Source organism: Pezoporus occidentalis, unplaced genomic scaffold (assembly GCF_034315485.1).
Source record: "Pezoporus occidentalis ecotype Australia unplaced genomic scaffold, CSIRO_AGI_Poc_V1 ctg3, whole genome shotgun sequence".
Classification (NCBI taxonomy): Eukaryota; Metazoa; Chordata; class Aves; order Psittaciformes; family Psittacidae; genus Pezoporus; species Pezoporus occidentalis.
Genome location: NW_026914940.1, coordinates 13,074,002 through 13,097,566, shown reverse-complemented (window position 1 = coordinate 13,097,566; position 23,565 = coordinate 13,074,002). Strand labels below are relative to the sequence as shown.

The following is a 23,565-nucleotide window of genomic DNA, read 5'->3' as shown; positions in this document are numbered from 1 at the left end:
GAAGAGTTTGAGTTAAAAGTGCCATCTAGATAGAGGTTGCCTAGATACTTAGAAGACAAGTGCCACAGAACGCATGCAAGTAATGACATTTTACTTTATGTCACATTTAAAAGAAAACGCATCCGATGCTACCGCTCTGCATACAGTGAGAAAGAGAACAAATAATGAGTCCGTGTCACACTGGTAGCACGACTGAAGCTAATGGCTTGGGGGGGGACACTGGGAAAATGAAACCTGTTTCTTCTGGAGAAATACGGAGCCTGAATCAGAAGCTACCCAGACTTTTAAATACAATTCTGTTGTTGTGAATGCAAAGCAACACTGGTCTCAGAACACTCAGCAAATATTAATTAAAGGCTAGTAGACTTTCCAGGGAGGTATCTCCCAACTCTACACCAGAGAAGCAATACCCAGACAGAAAAAACAACACGGAAAAAAGCATTCCAGACCTTGCATGAAAAGCTCAGTGGAACATTATACAGTGTGCAGGGACATCAAACTTCTCAGAGCATTTGACCCGTAGCTGGACTCTGCAGCCTCTGACACACATGGCACATTTTAGCTCACGCATGACACGAGGCTCTGCTGCTAAACAACACATTTACACATCAGCATGCAATGTGGCACCCATCCTCTGCTTCTCTTTGCATAGATCAAAGGCTTCTGGCCATGGAAAATAAAGTAAGCTTACACAAGGTAGCCGTGTGCCTCCTAACACCTTACCTGCCATTGGCCATCCGCTGGCTGAAGACCCAGAGCAGCCACCACAGTGCTGTTGAACAACTGAAGCCAGCAACACGCAGATTACACCAGTATCCCCAGATGAGATGACAAGGAAAGCTTATTTCACAGAAAATGCATTTTGAGGAAATGACTCCAACACTGACCATGCCCATGCACTGCTACTGCCCACGGAGCATCTCCCAGCCCCGTCCACGGGTCACTGTGCCCTGGGCTGCATCATCACAGCCTCTTTCCAGAAGGAAAGATGCAGGCAGTGAGGCAGATTTCTCTCTCTGCAAGGGTATCATTTAGCAATTTGTTTCATGCTCCCAACCCCATTGTTTCCAAGACTCAGGGAAGAACAAAAGCAACTGCTAATCAAGATTCAAAATTACAAGGCTTGCCTTGCAGAGAGAAAGCAATACCTAAGTCATACCTGCTTTTGAGAAGGCTACAATTCACATAAAAGCGGAGCGAAGCTGTATTTCACTTTAATTAATTGTGCAACAGGGTCAAAACAAACCTATTCCAAAGCACGCTGGAGTTGAAGGTGCCTTGCCAGCCCACAGCTTTTAGTCTTCGTTTAAAAAAAAATGGATTTTTCCTCATTAAAATAAATAAACAATAGGCTGTGAGTTTTCTGAAAGGATTTGGCTTTCACACCTTACCTTTAGAAAATCTGCAAGCGACTTGCACATGTCACTTTAATATCCAGTTGGTTTAAATGATCTAGTTTCACTTCTTCCCAGAAAAACACCCTCTAGCACGTGGTGGTGGGAAGGGCTTTGCAGAGTTACAGCAAGCTGAAGAGAAGTAAAATGGCATAGTGCCCTACAAAACACACAGCAAACAGCAAATCTAAGGTGAAATTAGTGTAACTAGCTCTTCAAAACTGCTGAATGCTCTGCTGGAGTTCTGGCGACTGGACTGAAGGTGGATGAAGCCAGCAATGCTCCAAAGAGATGAAGATGCAGCAGTGGTTAAGGTCTGTCAGAAAAGCAACAAGGACCAAACCAGAGTCCTTACACACATCCAAGCATGCATGTGGATGTAAGTCATTGTCCTTCATGCTGCCAGGGATCAGAAGTGTGCAGAAAGGGCTCAAACCCAACTTTAAGGCCCACAGCTCAGAAGTGCTGACCTTGTTTGTGTAGCCCAGAGATTTTCCTCCCTCATACTTCACCAAAGCTTTCAATTAAAACCCATTGTTTGGAAGGGAAAATTTTCCAAAAGGAACAGAAAAAGCCTCTTCCCCACCTCTAGAGATCCACCAGTGCCGCCCTGCACATGCACTCACATCACCTCACACCCTTGCACACTGGGGTTTAGCACACCGAAATAACCAATCCTGTACTGATTCGAAGAGGGACTAAAACCATACAAAGGCATCCTTTATCTTGCAAAGAGACCAAACCAAAACGAGCTCATTGCTAGGCTTATAAAACAAGCCTTTAGAGATAATTATGTTTTATTACTCTTCCTTTTATGAGGATTTTGTTATACAAAACAAATACCAGATGCCTATTTGCTGTGTTTGGGGGGGATGGAGGAGAGGGGAAAGAGGAATCTCTGTGAGCACTGCTGTAAGCAGCCCTGCTTTTAATTAAACACAATAAATGCATAAAAATTAATACTGTCTGAAACCAGCAGGTAGGAAGCAAATGCATGAAGTGTAGCTGCTGAAAGACCCTCTCCCCTCCAACCTCCTGCTGCAAGAACAGCCACTCACGAGCCTATTGCTCAGGGCTGGTGCTCTCTGAGCACGGCTCCTTACATATGTGTTTCCCTGAAAAATTAATACCAAACTTTCCAGATAACCAATAAAAAGGGGGAGGGAGGTGAAAGGATTTAATGCTTCTTCTGTTAAAGAGACACACATAGATTCAGCCAGAAAAACCCATCATAAAGTCAAATAGCTTGAAGATGGAAGAAGAGAGGAGAGAAGGCAAGACGTAAAGGGTTTTCTGGCAACCTTAAAGCAACCATCCAGAATAGGCTGGACCCTTCATCTGTTAACTTGCCAGATATATACAACATGTGTCCAAGTACAGGACACAACCAGAGAGAGGCACGTAAAGCATGCCCAATACAACAGCAGAAATGGGATGCAGCTCCTCAAGGACAGTTAAACACAGCCAACTTTCCACCAACAGCCAGATGTCACCCCCCTCCCCAGAGGCATCACAAGGAAATCTATTTCCCATTTTCAATGGTGGCTTCCTGTTTGATTTTAATTGCATTAAGATCCAATCACAGGGTGACAATAGACACTTCTTACTCAAGGCCAGTACCAGCCCTACACAGTAAATCCCGTTTTCAACAGCTTGCCTGCTAATGCTTTAAAGTTCTGCAAAAGCAACTGAAATTGTGCATGCAGGATCTCATTGCAGTGGGGACCCTTCTTCTATGGTTTTTTTTTAAGACAGACTTTAAAGACATGGTGCAGCAGTACATGCAAGGTAAGGAGCAGTGGGATGGTTTCCACATTTTGCTGTTCATTTCCAGGTCTCCATCTGTTGTAATTACTGAGATTGAGGACGGGTCTCCTCTGTTATCCTCCACTAGTGCGTATGCTCAACCTACTTCCTAACAAAGTTTGTTTACAAATATTCATTAGATTCCATGCTTTATTAGCCCAGTCATGGGGCCCTACAAGATGTAATTATAGTAATCAGTACATTGATTATTCTGAAACAAAGTTACCCTGAGACTAAAGTTAAAGTAAATAAGAACTACTGCTGTAACCAGCAACCATATCAACAGGGCAACCCGGTATCACATCAGTATCTCTAAATCCTTAGATCTCCAGTTTTATACCCAAACACCATAGACAATCTCATTGTTAATTATTTTACTATTACCTGTGTAAGAAAGATTTTTCATTAAAGATGAGAGTAAAAAGAAAGACAATTATTACAGACCACCAGAAATACCTAACATTTTGGTTATCCGCAGCAAAAGACACCAGCAGGCTATGGTCAGTGAAGAAGAGACCTGTGAAAGATGGCATGTGCAAAGTGAGATGGTTTTTTGACACCTTCAGACCAAAGGGTGAAGACAAGGACGAGGAATCCCTTGCACAAACACAGAGCAAGAGTCTGTTCAGACCATGGAGTTCTCAACCTCTGAGCTCCACAGCAGGCTTTGGGGAGAGGGCAATGTGGGCAGAGGCAGCAGCTGAGGAAACAGCCAGCCCCCTAGTTACCTCCACGTCAGGAGATGTGCACAGGTAGTTCAGAGATGAGAGGGGATTTGGGGCTTCCCCTGGGCTAAAGGCACCCAAAGGCTTCACACTGGACCTGGAGCTCAGGGAGCAGCATCCACATGTGGCCAGCAATGGCTGCCTGTCCAGGCCGTGGGTGCTCTAGCCAAGACAAGACACACTGTGTTTCTGCCCATGCAGGGTCAAGCTGGGGCAACCAGGCACTTCTCTGACCATCCAGCTCTCCTCACACCACCTACAGCAATCCAGAAACAGCATTTACAGCCAGCTAGGACAATAAGGTCCTGGGTTGTTCTTGGCTAAAGGTGAACATTAACCTCCTGGGTACTTGCTTCCTAACACGCTACATCTACAGAAGCCACCTTCCAAGGAAGAAAGCTAAGACTTTATTACCTCTGCAATTAAATTTGGGGAAGGCTGTAGAAAAGCAATTGCATTTGTGTACGTGTAAGCTCACAAATTAACCCCAGGAACTCTGTTTACAGCAGAGGGGTCATTCACAAGGAGAGGCAAGAGCAGCGAGTGCCTGTACACACCAGCTTTGATGTGTCCCCTACCTGCCTCCTCACAGCTCCAGCTGCTTGCACGCTTTGATTACTCGAGCCTTCCCTGCCACTGCTGCACTCGGTTTCTTTAATCTTGCCACAACAGCAGCACCATGAAAAGAAAAGGGGAGTGGGAAGAGGGCGAGAAGGAGAAATAAAGAGAGAGAAAGAGATTTGGTCCTGGAAAAATCAACACGATGAGGAATATAAAAAGAACTGATGTGCCACCAGCCAAAGATAAAAGTATTAGAAATAAGGGATGTGTCATGTGTTTATTAAAAGGGTGGCACAAGTCTCACAAGAAAAGCACATCTTTGACATTTTTGAAGAGATGGCTGCGTGAAGACCTTCTAGCAGCCTTCCAGTATCTGAAGGGAGCCTATAGGGATGCTGGGGAGGGACTCTTCATTAGGGACTGAAGTGATAAGACAAGGGGTAAAGGGTTAATACTTAAACAGGGGAAGTTAAGATTAGACATAAGGAAGAAGTTCTTTACTGTGAGGGTGGCGAGGCACTGGAATGGGCTGCCCAGGGAAGCTGTGAATGCTCCATCCCTGGCAGTGTTCAAGGCCAGGTTGGATGGAGTCTTGGGTGACTCAGTTTAGTGCAAGGTGTCCCTGCCCATAGCAGGGGCGTTGGAACTAGATGATCTTAAGGTCCTTTCCAACCCTAACTATACCATGATTCTATGACACCTGCTTGAAATCATTCTCATGGAAAAGCCGCCCAGCAACTGAGGACTGCTAAATTTAGCACTGGTTCTATCTTTTGTCAAATATGTATTACAGCTCCTTAAGACACATGTCCAATCCAAAACTAAAACAAAATGCATTTTAAAGTCTTGCTTAGACTCATCCACATGCCAGACCAACCATCGAGCCTGAGATGATGCCAAGCAGTGAATGGAAACCTAACACCAGCTTGAATTAAAACTCACAGAGCTGTAGCTAAAGCAATAGGCAGAGAAGGGGGGAAGAGCAGTTACAAAAATGCATGATCGTCTTAAATATATCATGAAAAAATGCCACCCTGCAATCCCTACCTGCTCCCCTCACTTGCTGCTACCAGAATCTTTTATTACCCTCACTTTTAAGATTTCCACTGGCACTCAGCATGCAGGAGCAGTGCGCGGGAATAGAACCTACTGCCACAGATAATGCGGTTCTAAGGGAAACCCATCAATTGTTAATGGCCATGCAAATTGTTGAAACTAGAGAGTTATTCACAGTTATCTCGCTGTGATTTGCTAAGTGTCCATGCCTGATGTGATCAGTCACTTGATATATTATTCCATTACAATTCAAGTAGTAGCCTTAGCTTTCGGGTTTAGGGAAAAAAGAGCGAGAAGCAGTGTGGTAGGGTGAAGGGATGATATTTGTTTTAAATTATTTTAAACAGTCATACACACCTTCTCGTGCAAAGGTTTTACAGTACAATAAATCCCTCCCTGAGACTACAGTCGTGCCCTATTGAAACGTTTAAATCCCTCCGATCAGACACTAAAGGAGTTTAGCCTGCAATTTCAGACCCTAATCCAGCAAAGCACTTTTTTACATTTCAACCATACACATGGCTCCCACATCCTTTGTGGGAACTGGATCTTCCAACTGCACCACATTATGTTTTCTGATCAGGGTTTTCTACTGCTTATGCTAAAATTTACTGACACTTAATAAGCTATCGGTGTCTCCTCAAATCCATAATGCATTCACTCTCTTGCAGCACCAACTTACTGATCATTAATTTTCAACTTTACTGTGGCTCCAGCTTATCAGATGCTTTCTTTTTTTTTTGCTTCTGGTCTGAGATTTATTACTTTTAGCAAAGTGTACTTTGTGGGTTTTCTTTATTTATTTTGTTTCCTCATTTTTAAACAGCCTTTAAGAGGGAAATGTTACTCCTCCTTACAAAGTGGTTCTGAAATCACAGTATTAAAAAATAAATCCTATAATTATGTTTCCCATTAGGATAAGAGACATTATATTTAATTGAAAGAAAAATATGCTAGCACCCAGCAGAATAGTTGGTGAGGAATGGAGGAGATGAAACATTTATGTGTTTATCTTCCTGAAGCAGCTGAGGCTATGAGCAGACACACCCAAACAAGCCTCCAGAGATACAGATTCAGACATTATGAACAAAGATTTGGCCTTCCCTTCAGATAAGGGCTCTGGTTTTCAGAAGCAGCCTCTGATTTTATTCTTGCAGACTACAGCACCTACAATTCTGATGGGCTTTCTGGCAGTTACACACTGAACTACCCGACTCTACCAGGAAATCCGGTACTGCAATGAAACGTCTACAGTTATCCACGGGGCAAACAGTATCAGAAGTCAAGATCCTCTAGGAGAATGCAGAAAATCAGGATTCCAAACCAAACTCTGCCATGCTCACCCCTTACCAGCACTGCCGCTGGGCAGGGGTCATAACACATACTGCAGTTGTAAGAAATGATTTATACCATGCTCCTTTTTACAGCCTCAGAGAACTAATTATTAACAGGACAGGGTCCCCCATGTGCACTTTGCAAGCTCTACAGTGTATTTCCCATTTAGGCATCGCTGCCAGCATTGCTGCGCGCAGCCTGTCGGCATCCTGCTCTCAATTTTGTTTAGGAGCTGAAGAATGATTGATCGTATCGATTTGTGTCAACAGTCTGACACAGCCATATCGACCAGCAGTAATTTTGTGGGAGGAGCTGCGAGGGGAACCAGAGAGAGCATTTTCTGTAACACACCATCCTGCCTTAAGAGAAAATGCCGTTAGAGATGCTGCTGGTAGAGCCATCGAAGGGACCGCGCTGGGACTCGAACCGACACAAGTGAGCAACGAGACATTTCCCACGACCGTGTTTACAGCAAATCCACTGCTAAGCACCCAACTGTATAATTATACTCTATTACAATTATGCAAAGAAGTAACATTTCAGAAAGGCCTTCTCATTTCCCATTCTTAGCATTGAATACTTTTGTTTTGCAGCCAATCAACTAAATTAGCCCTATTTCTGTTTCATTCACAAACACAAAGAGTATATTAGAAGGAAAAAAGCGAACTAAAGGGAAAATCACTTAGGAATCCGGGAATTATTTTGTTTTCATGTACTTCTGGACTAGAAACTATCACGGGGAAAAAGTCAACTTAAGGCAGAAGAGCTTTGCTGAATTTGATAACTGCATTGTGAGAGCCCTCGAAGGAGTGATCAAAAACAGCAGTGCTTCAGTGCCTGGGAAAGTGGTGGCTTTTGGTAGCATCTGAGTGAAGCAACCAGAGTTAAAAAGTTCATACAACAAATGTGACCATATCCTGACCTAGGACAAGTGTTAACCCCCCAAAAAGCTTTTGTGGAGATCTCTCCTCCCTATACATCCATAGAAGAGCTGCTTTATGATGCTTCTGATGCTGTCAGCTTTTAACAGCCACAATTTGGACCTATACTCAGTGATGCTTCCTGAGGAAGGGACACATTTGGCTAACAAACTTTCTGTTTCACACAGCAATTTCTCTAAAACATTATAAAGCACTAAAGGAACCCCAAAAATGCTTACGGAAATCAAAGCATTCTTCCTCATCTGAAACATAACCACGGTGGCCAGTGACAATCCTGGCCATCGGACTGCAGTCCTGAGTCCATGTGTGCTACAGGCAGCAAAAGGCCTGGGACAGCCGTGCCTCTACCACATTTCACCCAGGGACTGCAGGAGCACACAGAAATGTGTCTTGCTGGAGTATGAAATGGGAGCCTGAATGAAACGAGATAAATACCCCAACTCCACCACCTTTCAGAGAACACCCACACAGCCCTCTCTCTGCATCCTTGCCAAGCAGACAGCACTACACTACCCGAACAACCCAGGCTAAATCTCAGAGACGAGGTGGGAAAGATAAGAGAGTAAAAAGCCCCACAAGATACTTAAAGAAAACAACATTTTCTTTCTCTTATTATTGAGGAGGCCTAACCCTCATGACTGGCTTAAAGTTATGGGTTTTCTTCTCTTTGAAGAAACGGTAACATTTTAGGAAGTCAGACTGCATTTGGAAAGCCATCAGCCTGGCAGCACTCACGCCAGTTCTTTCACAGCAAAGCAGTTAGGCACAACATTTTGCTGAGACAAAGCCTTTATTTCTTAAAGCATTACTTCCCTCTTCTCGTGTGAGACCAATCTCCTCTCCTTTGTTCTTACTTGGAATTCATTCCTTGAAGCAGTTTCTGCCGCAGCACCGCAAGATGCCGATGCCCCATCTCTGTTTCCAAATCACCTCCCAGGCCCTGTGGCACCCGTGCTGCAACACCAGGACAGGGACTGCTCTAACCACACTCTTTGTTTTCTTCTACTGCATGGGTGTCAACTGCTATAGATTATAATTTGCTCCATAAATGGAAGAAATAGTGATTCCCACCATCCTCTGGCCTGGATCTTTAATTGCCCCAGCTTTTTCCCTGCCTGCTACAGAGATGCAGGGATGAGTTGTATCAGCATTACACAGCACTGATGTTACCTCCAGTTCACTAAGGAGACTCCTTAATTAAGAGCAAGACAGTGATGATATGGCCTGTTTCCTCCTGAAATTTGGATTAAAAAGAGGAACATGAAACCTTATGTAAAAGCACAGCACAGCTGGATGAACAAAAGAGAAGGAACAAATCTACTAGTCAGTGTAAACCGTAAGACGGTTTTGAAATCTATACATTCCAAAATACTTGGCAATGTGGAGAGCTGCAGAACCTTAAATATAACCTGAAGTTACACTCACACACATTCTTACATGCTAAACTAATCTCCATACGACATGGGGCAGGACTATATATCCTGCATCATCATCTAGATACAGCCAAGTCCTTGAGATGTCAGTCACCTTTAGCAGCATGGAACACAGCACTTAAGTCCCTTCAAGGCCACACAGTTATCTATGTACCTCCTGACTATTTTTCCCTGGTTAGCAAAACATTCTGTTTATCTGAGACCACAAAACTCTGCAGCTTTTCTGAAAGAAGCCCTTCGGAGAGAAAGGGAAAACAATCACAGATAATACTCCAGAAATCATCAGATTAACGCACATTCTCTTGACTCACATCTGTTGAGTAAGTAAGTACTTCATGCTGACCAGTTTCATTTACCCCCCTCTCCCACAGGCGGCTGCCAGTTTACTTTCCAGTGCGCTGTACCAGGGCTGTATGTGGGGCAAAAGGATTATTTCCAGCAGAGTCAAACCAGCAGCAGTTTTGCTACAGTTTGGGGTTTCTCTTGAGCTGAAACAACCTTTCTTCGATCCCATCCACCTGCGGAGATGCACCGCTTCTGAGCTGCAAAGAGGTCCACAGCTGCGTGCATAAGGGAACAGCAAGCAGTAGCACACAGCCCCGAGGAGAACCCCAAATTGAGTCATCCCTCTCACTTAAGAGCAGTTTCAGTGAAGCTCACCTTTGCTGGTACAGAAGACCTGCACAACCTGGGGTTTGTCTTGTGCATCACCTAGTCAGGGTGGGCGAGAAGATGGGAACACAGTGGGATGCTCTGCAGCACCTTCTTGCTGAGAGCACCTCACTGGGGGCACAGCAGGACTTCATTTTGCCCTAACAGGCAGCTGGAAGCATTACTTTTAGCCCAGTTCCGATGTGGGTTCAACATACCATTCAAGCTACCCGTTTCAGGATTAATTCTGCTTAAAATGATAACTTGGATCATTTTGGGGTTTGAGTTCTGTCCTACCACAAAGCAGCCCTTCAGTGATAATTATTTATCAGTAACTTATCCTAGAGCAATTTTCCTAGGCAATAAAAATAAAAGCAAAGCCCCCCGGCTGTGAAAGAAGCATTCACCTACATTTCTGCATACAGAAGACATCTGACCTGGACCTGATCAGCCATCTACTGTACTGTCACCACAAAGCCTACTATGAGATGCTTCACAGAAAGACATAGAAAAGCCTGGGGCAAGCAATTATAATAACTTGCCCCACAAGAAAACATAATTACTTGAGGTTAGGAGGGTGCCTGGTTTAAGGCCCGCGGGCAGGGTGGGCTCCTCTGCCAGTGCCTGACCCTACACACCCGGCCACACACACTGCAGCACTCGGCACCAGTGGCAAACACACTCATGTAGATGCAACCAGCCGCTTCCATCCCTTTTCCAAAAACAAAGAGCATGGTGCTAACAGCCAGGCTGAGGACTCCATCACTGGTGAGCTCAGGCATGCTCCTGCAAACCCTGCTCCCAGCTCCCACCATGGCATGAGCCCTAAGCCTCCCAGGTGGAAGCTCCTACCCCACCAGGGCACTGCTCACCTTAAATCTGCACCAACAGGTATACAGGGTCACTTCACAATACAGAGAGCAGGAGGAGGAACACGATGGAGCAAACCCCTCTTTCTCAGAGGTACAGTAAAGATTTGTCATTTACCTGCTTACTGCATTTTGAAATAAACAGGCTGTTAAAACAGGCAGATTTCCAGTTTCTTGAAAAATTATATTAAAATAAAAAAGCAGCCTGGTGGGGACAGGTCTCTGCAGGAGCCAAGATACCCTGGGAAAACGCCCAAGCTCTCTCAGTAGTTCTTGAGCTTCATCCAAGCTCCCAAAGTAGGCTGGTGATACACAAGATGATGGCACCCATCTCAGTTCAGATGTCCTGGACAACAGCCACCCTAAACCTGGGTGATTTCTCAGCCCTATCCTAAATAGCTGTAAAGGAGCTGATGTGTAAAGGCTTTTAAATAATCCTAAAGACAATCCAGTCAGTGATTAAGTGTGGCATTTGTATTTGTATTTCAATCCAAAACACTAAAGTTCAGTATGTTGAAAATACAAGAATTTCACCTTTGTTCACAACATGCACATACATGCATATGCAGCCTCCAGATTATCATCACATGTTGGACGGGCATGCCTAAGCCTTACTCCACATTTTCATGCCAGTCTCGTGAGTGGCAAAGTCATCCCGAGTGTCTGCTCCTACCACTTCTTTTTTTACGTGCGTATTTTATTCCTGGTGGGAAGGAAGCGAAACTAAAAGTTGCTGCTCTTCTCCCTCTGTGCTTATTGCACAACGGTAACCTTTGCTCAGGACAGCATTTTCATGGCTAGGAGGTTCAGACGTGATTGAGACATGTTCCACCAGTATAGGACATACCAGGTAAACCTACCGGGTACCAGGGATCAATGAAAATGTTCAGCTGGATATTTTCACCTGTGAAAGTACATCTACAACCCTGCTCAGCGCTACTGTGTGCCCTGCAGAGATGGCTCACAGGCATAGGCATGCGGTGATGCTGCTTCTCCCAGCACCCAGCAGCGCCAGGTAGCTCTGTGCACACCTCCTTCCGCAGGCTCTTCCTCAACCACATGCCTCCAACCTCCTCTTGCAGAACTAGTCCCACCTTGTGAGGTCCTGCGTGTTTTCCCTGTCTTTCTCAGCTCAGCCTTGATCACACAGGCTTTTTGAGCACTGACTAGTCAAAGAACTCAAGTCTACAAAGAACACCCTTGCTACACTATTGTCCTCCACCATAAATTCATATTTCTCTAAAAAATACATTTTTTCGCTCACTTTCGCTTCTCCATCCTATTTTCTTCAACCCTGACCATTATTTGTTTTTTCCCCTTTGTTTCACCAACCATCACTACCTTCAGCTATCCTGGACACATACGAGGAAAAAGCCTCCTTGAACAAGCTTTTGATGAGACCTTATGTTTTTGGATACTATCACTGCTACTCTCCCCATCTTCCAAGGGCACAGTTGCTGCAGATCAGGAATTTTATTTACTTTCCTAGAAAGATTCCCATTTCAGTGCAAATCTCTCTCCTGCATCTGGCTTTACCAGAACACTGCATTCCTCCATTTCTTTCCCTATTCATAGCTGTTTATATTACCTTCCAAAAAGTAATTATTTGGAACCAGTTAAGCCTGTACATGAATTCTGCCTTTGTTTAAAACACATTGTACACATGTATATATTTAGACTGTCATTAAATATTTAAGAGGCTGTCTTCAGACTTCAGCAGCAGCACTGTTCATTCACTTAACCCTTTGTGAAGCAGAAAGCCTGATGCTGAAATCCTACCATGGAGTAATTCAGAAAGCCCAGTTTGTAAAGAAAGCAGAGGTTTTGTTTTCTTTTATATCCTGTTTGCTAGTAGTCTAATCATAATGCAGTTCATTTTAATCTGTATCAGCTTTATCTGCTGAGATGCATAACTGGGGTGCAAACTAATTAGCTGGAACATACAGATTGATCTTCCAATATAATTCAGGGGGACAGAGTCAAATACGCACATGCTCATCCCTCCTTCCCCCAGCGAAATAAAGACACTGCACACATTTTTCCACAGGTCAAGAAGGCAGCTTTCTTGGCTTTTTCAATCCCCTGGAGAGGAAACAACACATCCTGCAGACAGGTGGACCTTGCTCAAACCCAACAACGAAGGCTGTGCCTTAGATGAAACCCCACCGCAAGTAACATGCACTGGCACCAAGTGTAACTCAACTAACACTACACCCTGCTGACAGGAGATTACCATGGTTTAAAAACTGATCACCAGATTCACCTGGCTTGGCAAGGCCTCTACCTAGAGCTGATCACTCATATTTCACCCTGGCAAGGACTGGTATCAGGGCACCAGCTCTCCACAGTCAGGACACCAATGCTCCTGTAATCCATGTGAGGTGAAACAGTGCAAGTGTCACAGCAGAGGATGGGGAAAGAGGCACACAAGAGCGCAGTACATGACTTTCCCAACTCTATATGGATACGCAAATGTACATATCCTGGAGAACATGTTTTTCTTCTTTTTGATTAAAACCTTGAGGATGCATTATTAAATCCAAGCCCCAAAAGCCTCAAGAGAGCAGCTCTGCATGCAGTTTTCAAGGCCTAGCTGTCTTTAGAGACATTTCTTTCCTAAGCACTACAGCCTCATTCACGATGCTGCTTTAGGTGGGGCAAATAACAGAGTCCCTCCTACAGCTTTCACACCTGGTTTACACATCAGCACAGAAGCATTTTACCCAGCTGACTGCTGTTACACTACCCTGGGGATGTGACCTCGTCGCTGGATTTTATGAAGGGAGCAAAGCGCCAGGCATAGTCCCTGTTTGCACGGGAGAGACAGAGAATGCAGAGCTGGGAGATCAGCAGATGGCATACTTTGCTGTGAGTCGGCACCAGAGCAGGAGTGCGAAGGAAGGGGCAGCAGCACGCTCTGGCAGGTGCGCTCACTCAGGCAGGATGCCGGATTAAAGAGCTTCAGCATTTGCAGTTCTTCACCAGAGCAAGCCTGTCCACCTCACTGGCCCACAGGTTCAAGCTTCCTCAATTCTTGGAGTAATCTTCTTGTAATCATCTTTTTTTACTTTCCGTCTTTAACAGCAGCATTGCAACGGATGCTGAAGCTCCCATACACCACCCCAGATACAGCCACATCACAGCAGCATGTATGGGTTTTGTATGAGTAGCACCGTGTACCAGCTGGGTTCATGCTTCCATATCCCCTGAGGGCTGTTATATACACCCCTCACTGCAAAATAAGTGACAAAGACACTTTTGGAGGGGCACAACTTATGGGGAGATGTCTATCTCCCATTAGACCAAATGGCATAGCTATAAAAAAAACCTGAATATGGCCCTACTCACATCAACCCACACGCAGGTATGTTTGCTTTTGTGACAATTCGACAGCTGTAGAATGCAGCAAATGACCAGGACTTTTCCTATCTGTAAATTAGCTCCAGTTGCTGAGATTCATGCCAAAAGCCAGCATGGCCTGCAAGGCTGCAATTATCAGGTCGTCGTCCCGTCGTCCCCCCCCCCCAAAATAAAATATTCCCTAAAGGAGATCACAAGCCAAAGGGACTCTCAGGTCATGCATAACATGAGCTTAGCTTAGTATCTCTAGTAATCGCTCAGCACTGCCACTGTATCTCTTCCACATGTGCACCATTTCACCACTCACCCATCAGTTTTCTGAGAGTGAATGGAACTAAAAGCCCACCAGGTATTTGCACTGCTGCTTCCTCCCCCCCTGCAGCAGATTTACACCCTCACTGGCAGGTGAGCAGAGTTCACCCAGGCACATGCAGCGTTCCCAGTGCTGTGGTGCTGACCTTCCCCGTCTCTCCCAACCCTCCCTGTGGACAGTTTCGATGGCAGCCAGCTGGAAATTCTGATCAGCATTAATGCCACCATAGCTTCTTCCCGGCTGCTCTCCAGGAGTATTTTTCCACCTACGCTCCTCTGTGCATCGCAAACCCCTCCAGCCGCTGGCAGCTCTTGGTGCAGCTCCACTGCACACTACTCAGCGCTGTACGGCTGGTCTGGTTTGATTCAGTGTCTAATTCCAGCTACATGGAAACATTCTCATGCGAGAAACTTCATCTACAGACACCTACTCTGCAGCAAATGTAGTGGTGGTCGGCATTTAAATGAACTAATCAGTTGCAAACGGCTTAGTCAGCAGCGCAGTCCTGGAGGTAATTCCCAGGAAGCGATTTTCCCAGCAGCTATATATACAAACCTGAAAAGCAGACTGGAAGACAAGGGCAGCACCACAGCAGCACGAAATTTGGCTACACAGTGCCACTGCCAACAAATGAAAATAAAAATGAGGGAAAGCCTGAACCAAGAAACCAAGCAGCCACAGAAAACACACTGCACTGCCACTGTATCCTCTCACATTTAAGTATCAGAAACTCAGACACAGGACGCGAGCACAGGCAGCTTTTCTTTTTCCTCCTTTCTTTACTAATGCTGTGCTGGTTTGAACCGAGAGGAGAAAGGCAGCAAGGCAAGTTACTGTGGATAGAGACACCGGCCAGACATCAGGCACAGTGTTTTGGAGAGAGCATCCCAGCAATCACTCTTAACAGCTAAGCCACCAGAGAGCCAGGTTCACACACACACACTGAAAAAGGCTGAGGACTCATACAAACTTTGTCTTGGAGCAGTGAAGGCACAAGGCACCCACCCCAAGAGACACTGGGTGTATGAAGGGCAGCGCCAAATGCCAAAGCATCCTCCAGCCGCACCTCTGTCACTGGCCAGGGCTGCAGATGCAGGTCATCAGTACCCGGGAAAGCAACGCCAGGGCTCTGGGATGCGGCGCTGCCCTTCAACACCTCCCTGCCACCTCCCCGGCCAAAGCAGCACCGAGCCCGCCACGAGCCACCCAAAGGAGAAACCGAGGCTTTCCTCTGGCCGCTATCAGCGCGCCGGCACGCATCTGCTCACATCTGCCCAGCAGCCGGGGCTGCCTGCAGAGCCAGGAACGCTCGCATGGGGAAGGGGCACCGCTCACTTACTTTTCATACTCGGCGTTGTCTCGATCACAGCGCGAATCCTTGTGCTTTTGCCAGTCCTTGCCATGCTTGCAGGTGGTCAAGAGGACAACATCCTCACCGTTATGGACGTGATATAAGGCATTCCTGGTGTCTGACCCTATCCCCGTCAGGTACCTTTTCCCCTTGAATACCAACATGTACTTCCTGAGAGGAGGGATGGTGTTAAACCTCAAAAATCCCTTCTCCCCTCCTGTCCTAGGATGATCCTTAGAAAAGAGTGGGATAGAAACGTCAAAGTTGGGTCTGAAGTTTTCAGTACTGATGCTGGCTTTGGCCAGCATGGCCTGGCCGATGTCAAACCCCACATCCTCGGTATAGTCGGGCCAGGTGCCGGAGTATAAATTAAAAATCAGGTGGTTTCTGCCGTTGTTCCACAGGTGGAGACTCTGCACCTTGGAGCGCAGGTTGTGCACGTACTGGGGGGAGAGCTGGTCCCGGTCCAGCGTGTCCAGGCTGAGGACGAAGAGGCAGGCCTGGCCGGGGTCGGAGGTGTAGAAGCGGGAGCCCTCGATGGCGGCCAGGACGTTCTGGTAGCTCTCGGCGATCTTCTCCCCCTTCTGCTGCGGGTACACGTAGACCTTGAAGCCGTTTTTCCGGCACTGGGCGAAGTCGAAGCAGGACTCCATGCGGCAGCGGCGCCCGCGGTAGAGGCCGGCGCTGGCGTCCCGCCGCTGCCGAGGGGAGACGCGCCCGCCGCCGCCCTCGGGGCCCGGCCGCTCGGCCGGTGCGAAGGGCCGCAGGGCGTCGGGGAAGCGGGGCCAGGGCCGCTCGGCGCCGGGGCGCGGGCCATGCCGGCTACCGGCCGGCGGCCGCCGTGCCGCCTGCAGCCACACGCCTCCCAGGTAGACCAGCAGGACGAGACAGGTGCCGGCGGACAGCAGCGTCAGGTAGCGTTTTTTGGCCTGCATGTGTCCGGCGGGGGTCCGGGGGGCTGCGGAGGAAGGCGGGGGCGCCCCGAGCTCGCCGGGCGCCGCTCTCAGCTCCGCTCCGCCATCTTCCCGCCGGCGAGCGCTTCAAACTCTCTTCGCCCACCTCCGCTCGGCGCCGTTCCCCAAGCCGCCGGCCGGGGCCGCGCATGTGGGCGACCGCCGCAACTTTCTCCCCGCCGGTCTCTCAGGGGCGGCGGGCGGCGGCGGGCCGGCGGCGGCCCGGCGGGGCGCCCCGCATGCACTCAGGGGCCGGCCCCCCGCGCGGGGCGGGCACCGGGGCAGCCCCGCTCCCGCCTTCCCGCCGCTGCCTGCCCTCTCCTTCGCCACGCTCCCGCCCGCCCCTCCCCTCCCCGCGCCGCCAGCCCAGCCCAGCCCGGCACGGCCCAGCCCAGCGCGGCCCCGCCGGCTCACAGCCCGCGGCCGCCACGCCGCAGCCTGACGAAGCCCTGCATCGCCCGGCTCCCCCCGCCCGGCCCCGGCGCCGCTCGCTCCTCGCCGCGCTCCCGCTGAATGGCCCCCGGGACAGAGCGGCGGCGGCGAGGACCCTCCTCCCTCTCCTCCTCCTCCTCGCCCCTCCTCCCTTCCCCGCCTCCCCCGGGCCGCGGCCGCCGCAGCAGCGCCCCGCCGAGCCCCGTGCTGCCCGCCCGGCCCTGCCCCGCTCTGCCCGCCCGCGGGCCGCGACCCCCGCCTCACCCGGCCCCCCGCGCACCGCCCCCACCCCGGCACCGCCGCGCTGACCTCATCCAGCCACGCAGCCCCGCGCCCCCATTGGCGGGGCGTCACGTCCGGGGGGGCGGGGCTTCCGCTGCACCCATTCATAACGCGGCCGGAGGCGGAGGGGCGTGGGGGGGCGCCGCCGGTGCGGTCGCCGGTGGCGGACGGGATGGGGCAGGTGTGGGGATGTCCCTTCTGGGGGCGGTGGCACCGCTGCGCCACGCACCCCCTGTGCTCCGGTGCGGTGAGGCCTGGCCTAGCCCTTGAGGGCCTTTTTTCGTCTTCCCACTCGGCCTGGTTTCCCCCGCCCCGGTCCGCTGCCACCGCCCCCCACCGGTGCAGCCCGCAGCCCCCCGGCCGGCGTACCCCGCTGTGTGCCGGTGCCGCTGCCGCCCCCTGCCGAGGGCGGCGCCGCCGTGCTGGAGCCGCCCCGAGGAACGGCTGGGCTGGGAGCGTGCCGGGGACACAGACCCGGCTGCCCACCGCGGGGAAGAGACCCAATAACCCAAATACTGCCTTCGTGGTGCGGGCACTGCCTGCTCTCCCGTCTGACGGTGGGGAAGGCAGAGGAGAGAAAAGACGTGGCTCCGCTGCTTGCACTGGAGCTGCCGTCAAGCCCAGCGCTCCCCACCAGCTCCTGCCGGGGTGCGATGTCCCTGGGGAAGAGGCCCTCCGTGCTCCGGAGGTGGATTCTTGGGACTGGCAGACACTGAGAAAACGCTGATCAGCTGAGTAGTGTGCAGGGAGCTGCCTGAGCACCCAGCCACCCCTGCAGCTACGTGTTTGTGCTTCGTGTCATCCCTCCTTGGCGTTCGGTTCAGCCGCCAGCAGCCTGGGTCCATCGGGAGAGCCCTCCTCGCGAGCGGAGGGGTGGCGTGCGCTGCTGGGAGCCCCGGCTTGCTCCGACACACGCGGCGCTGGAAGGGCTGATGGCATTGCACATACGTGTTCGTGTTTCGGTCCTGCTAGCTCAGCAAGTAATAGCGAGGAAATTGAGTGGGATGGGCTTCAAGCTGTTTGCACAAGACCCTGGATGTCAAAAAACTCAGGTGCTAAAGCCTGTGCCAGTGTGCCTTCTCTGATGCTCCTTTCCAGTGTTAAAGCTTTAACAGATTCACCTGCCCCCGGCTGCAATCCCACCTTCCGCCCTCCTGCTGCCAGATCCAGAGGTGTCTCACATGATCTGAGTGACAAGAAACCATGTCTTGGCCAACAGTATCACCATCCCTGTGTTTTTCCGTGCTCATCCCACGAATGAGCTGTGGCTCCTGTCGTGTTCTTTCCTCTTCTCCCTCCATTTCTGCAGAGTTAAGGGGGTGAAATGTAAGGGTAACTTGAGTGAAGACAGTGTGCCTCCTCAGTGGAAGAGGTGAGAACCTATCATGGAAGGGCACATTACTGGCAGTAAATAAAGTTTAATCTTGTTGCTGGAGCCAAGAGAAGACAATTCCCTTCCAAAGTAATCTGATTGTAGGGATGACTGTTGAAGGAAGGAGTCCAGGGCTTGAGGCAGAGGAAAGGAGTTGGGAATATTAATAATAGGAAGAAATCAAATTCTGAAAAGAAAGTCATATTTACGGCTGGCATAGATTTGGGTCCAGGGGGGCAGAAATTTTGGCCAACGACCTGATAGTGGGGAAGCAGGATTAAATATTAATGTGTTAATTAACCCTGTAATCCTTTCCTGAAACATTTGTCACAGCCCACATACAAACCCAGGATGCTGTTCAAGAAAAAAAGAGGTCAGCTGCTTGCAGAGGCACCTTCTGTCAGGCACAGGAAGGTGGAATCCCATTACTGGCTGCAAATTAAGCCTCTGGGGACTAGTTTAAAACAGAAAAAGAAGCCTGTAAGGTTTGCTGCCTGCACCAAGGACAGTAGCTGTTGCTGTAGGTTTTGAGGATGGGGTGCTGGGGAGCCTGTATCACGAAAGTGCTGCTCACCGCAACAGAGAAGTGTAGGAGGGAAGTGAAAGCTGTTGGGTTTCCAGCTGAACTGCCATGTGCTTGCGGCACCCACGCTGCTGCCCGCTACACAGCAGCAGTGAATACCTAAGCTTTGACATATTTGGATCTGGACAAGGGCAGTTAGGGTGTCATTTTAGAGGACAGAGAAATAAACCTCTGCAGATCACTGCAGCTAGGCTTTATCCATAGGATTCCTGAGAAGTGATTCAGAGCAGCCCTGCTGAGAAGTACTTGGGGGTGTTGGTTGATGAGAAACTTAACATGAGCCGGCTTCACTGTGCACTCGGAGCCCAGAAAGCCAACCGTATCCTGGGCTGCATCAAAAGGAGCGTGACCAGCAGGTCGAAGGAGGTGATCCTGCCCCTCTACTCTGCTCTTGTGAGACCTCTCTTGGAGTGTTGTGTGCAGTTCTGGTGTCCTCAACATAAAAAGGACATGGAACTGTTGGAACAAGTCCAGAGAAGGTCCACGAGGATGATCAGGGGACTGGAGCACCTCCTGTATGAAGACAGGCTGAGAAAGTTGGAGCTGTTCAGCCTGGAGAAGAGAAGGCTGCGTGGAGACCTCATAGCAGCCTTCCAGTATCTGAAGGGGGCCTATAGGGATGGTGGGGAGGGACTCTTCATTAGGGACTGTAGTGATAGGACAAGGGGTAACGGGTTAAAACTTAAACAGGGGAACTTTAGATTGGATATAAGGAGGAAGTTCTTTACTGTTAGGGTGATGATGCACTGGAATGGGTTGCCCAGGGAAGTTATGAATGCTTCATCCCTGGCAGTGTTCAAGGCCAGGTTGGATAGAGCCTTGGGTGACATGGTTTAGTGGGAGGTGTCCCTGCCCATGGCAGGGGGCTTGGAACTGGATGATCTTGAGATCCTTTCCAACCCTAAGTATTCTATGATGATTCTATGAGTTGTGAAACAATTGCTCCATACAGTTCTGGATCCTGTTGTGCTGGGCAAGGCTTACTTGAGGAGATATGTGCATACTCCTAGCTGCAGGAGAGGGACTATGATGATCAGTTGCCTTTTTGAAGGCCACCTTTCTAAACCAGCTATCGCCCACCACTTGTAACGTTCCCATATACAGAATTAAATGAGCCTGGCTTTATTTTGCTGCTGTTGTTTGGGCCCTGTGGGCAGCGTGGCAGCTGACAGGAATCTCACAGCCTGCCTTCAGTCTTCAACCAGAGTTCTCCACAGTCCTGGCATTCACTGGTGGCAGAGTGCTCCAGAAGTGGAAGCCTACCTCTGTCTGTAATAAATCTGCCTGCATCTGCTACCAGGCAGGAGGATGGTGGAGCACAAACCATTGTATAATAGAAATCCTGGTTAGGGAAGAGGAAGAATTGGTGGTGAGAGGGTATTTCAGCATATCCACATGGCAAATACATGAGTCACAGCCCCCAGGTTTGCTCTGGCCACTGGTGCCTGCTAAGGGTCTGCAAGCTTGCAGGTGGCTTTTGACTCTGGTCCGTTACCCTTTGCACTCTTCCAAATAATTTATATCTTCATACGGCTGGCAGTTGTCTGGGACTCTGTCCAAGCCCTCAAATGAAAGGCCAGGAGAGGGAATCGGTTTTCTATTTCTGGCTTTGCAACTTAACACCTGCCCAATCTGTGGCAAGTCACTCGGGGCCAGATTCTTAAAGAGGTGGATTAGTGTGGGCTTCTCGTTTTGGGTCTTGCTCTTGGTGTCCAGCTATAGCTTTAGGTGCCTCCAAAGTTTAATTCCTAAGAGTCACCCACATGAAGCCCATGGTACCTTCCACTTTTTGTATGTGAAAAATATCCTACTGCTTTGCACGCTTGGATGCACCTTAGTTTTGATGCTGTTGAGTGATGTCCTTGACTAACCCACTGGGCATTAGTTGTTCCTCCGTCTACTTTGCCTACATGGTTAAACTCTAAATCTCAAAACGTGCCTCTCCGGAGGTCCCTTCCAACCCTAGGAAGGAAGGGACAATAACAGTTCGGTGATTCTAGGATTGAAATCCACACAAAACATAAGGGAAGAAATGCTGTCACACGCTCACCTGTCCCTAACCCTCTTTTTTTTAAATCTAGTAACTCTGTGCTTAAAGCGTTTGCCCAAGTAGGAGACCTAGAATCGTCCTTGTGCCTTCCAGGAGAGCATCCTCCCAGAGTGGGTAGAGTGGGATTCACCTCCTGAGACTGGCTTGTTCTAGTAATTACCTGGGGTAATCACTCTACTGGCTTACCTGGGGGCCTCAGATTTCCAGCTAAATTGAGTTGATAATGCTTTCCTGGCTAATAGGACAGCGCAAGAGCTGATTTATCACCACTGTCAAGGGTGTCATGATCCTAGGGAGAGAGGCAGTATAAAAAATGCAGTGCATCTAAAATACTTGGAAGGGCTTGGCAGCAGGCATGTGTGCAGTTAAAAAATGTTACCCTGTTGCTTCATTAGCTCAAACCACCATTGCAGAATCATACAATGGTTTGGGTTGGAAAGGACCTTAAGGTCATCTGCTTCCAACCTCTCTGCCATGGGCAAGGATGCCTCACACTAGATGATGTCACCCAAGGCTCTGTCCAACCTGGCCTTGAACACCACCAGGGATGGAGCATTCACAGCTTCCCTGGGCAAACCATTCCAGTGCCTCACCACCCTCACATTAAAGAACTTTTTCCTTTTATCTAACCTGAACTTCCCCTGTTTAAGTTTGAACCCATTCCACCTTGTCCTATCCTACAGTCCCTGATGAAGAGTCACCATTCTTGGTTACTTGGATGTGCCTTTCTATGGCAAAGTGCAGCAAGGATTTCCAAAGAATTAAGCAAAACCTTGCAGAGACAGCAGCCTGGAGCTCCAGACTTGGCTCTATATTTAGAAGCCTAAATCATAGAATCATAGAATAGTTAGGGTTAGAAAGGACCTTATGTTCATCTAGTTCCAACCCCCCTGCCACGAGGAGGGACAATGACAGCAGCCTGGTTTCCACAGATCCCAAGTACTCACAGATCCCACTTTGATTTGGGTAATTATCCACAGATCAAAGAGGAAATCTTTTAGCTGAGTCCTTACCTGAAGGCCACGGGAGAGGAACCAACTCCTGTGCAATGTTTGCCCACCTTCTGGGTGGGCTCAGAAGGTCCCTGGGAGGCAAAGTCAGGGCTCGCCTTTTATTCACTAGTCACTGGATTGAACTTTGAAAAGCATTTTTTGAAGGCCAGTCCTCAGTCTGGAAAGAGTTAAGGCTGGCTTACAAACTGTCTTTGCCTTCAAATAGCCCTTGCCCAGGGGGGTGTTGCTTTATCAAAAACAAAAGGAAGACAGGAGAAAAGGAGGTAAAGACAGAACAGGTTTTCAAATGGTTGTTTGTGGAGTGGTAATACTGTTAAAATGATTCCTCAGCTAGAAGTAAATTAAAGTGATCTTTGCTCCACAAATTAATACTAACACTATGGTTGTTTATCACATCTTGGTAATATCACATGGGAATAAAAATATCAACTCTTATCCATTCAAAACGCAGAGATGTAACTGAGCTTCAGCAGTGCAACAGCTGTTTCTCATGTCCTCAGAAATAATTGGTTGTTACAGAGGCTGTTTAAATGTGAGAAAATCACTGTGGTTTTATAATTAGTTTATTTTTAAGGAAAAACATAACTGCCCTTTGCTAAGAAGGTGAAGGTTTCAGGTGGGATGGAGGGATAGTAGCATAGGCGCCTGATTTACCATGACATTAAACAGTAAAAACAGAGGCTTATAAATATTAAGATCTTAATCTCACAGCAGAGCTCTGCTGGGGAAAAGCCAGAGACAAATAAGGCTTTGCCTGAAACTTGCTGTAGGGTCAGGGCCCCAGCGTGCTGCGTTACAGAGCAGGGTGGCTGTGCCGAGGGGGTACCAATACAAGTAGCTGACTCTGACAGTAGCATTGTATGAGATTCATTAGAGGACTTGGGTGCTCTGCGGCTATTTTTAGTGCATCATTCATAAAAGCCTCCCTTTGGGTGCAGCTGAATTCGGAAGCACCTGGAATCCACAGACACATAATGTGGTGGGATTGGGAAAGCTCCCTGGCTGCCAGTGTCTGTGCTCAGATATGCACAAGGTCCCTGCCTCACACATCCCTGGTCCCCCACATCTTTCCCCCCCTCCGCATG

The 23,565-nt window shown here is 48.7% G+C and overlaps 1 protein-coding gene across 2 annotated transcripts in view; it reads right to left on the bottom strand.

Annotated features, from left to right (window-relative positions):
- Window positions 1–16,945, bottom strand: part of EXT1 (exostosin glycosyltransferase 1) — a 179,252-nt gene extending 162,307 nt beyond the window's left edge. The window contains exon 1 of one of the 2 annotated variants that reach the window (XR_009966336.1): window positions 15,784–16,945. Coding sequence is in view for 1 of the 2 variants with exons in the window: in XM_062627132.1 (XP_062483116.1) it covers window positions 15,784–16,730 (947 nt within the window). In the remaining variant the exon portion in view is untranslated. The remainder of the gene's footprint in view (window positions 1–15,783) is intronic. The other variant, XM_062627132.1, reaches the window with a different exon arrangement.
- Between the last annotated feature and the right edge of the window lie 6,620 nt (window positions 16,946–23,565).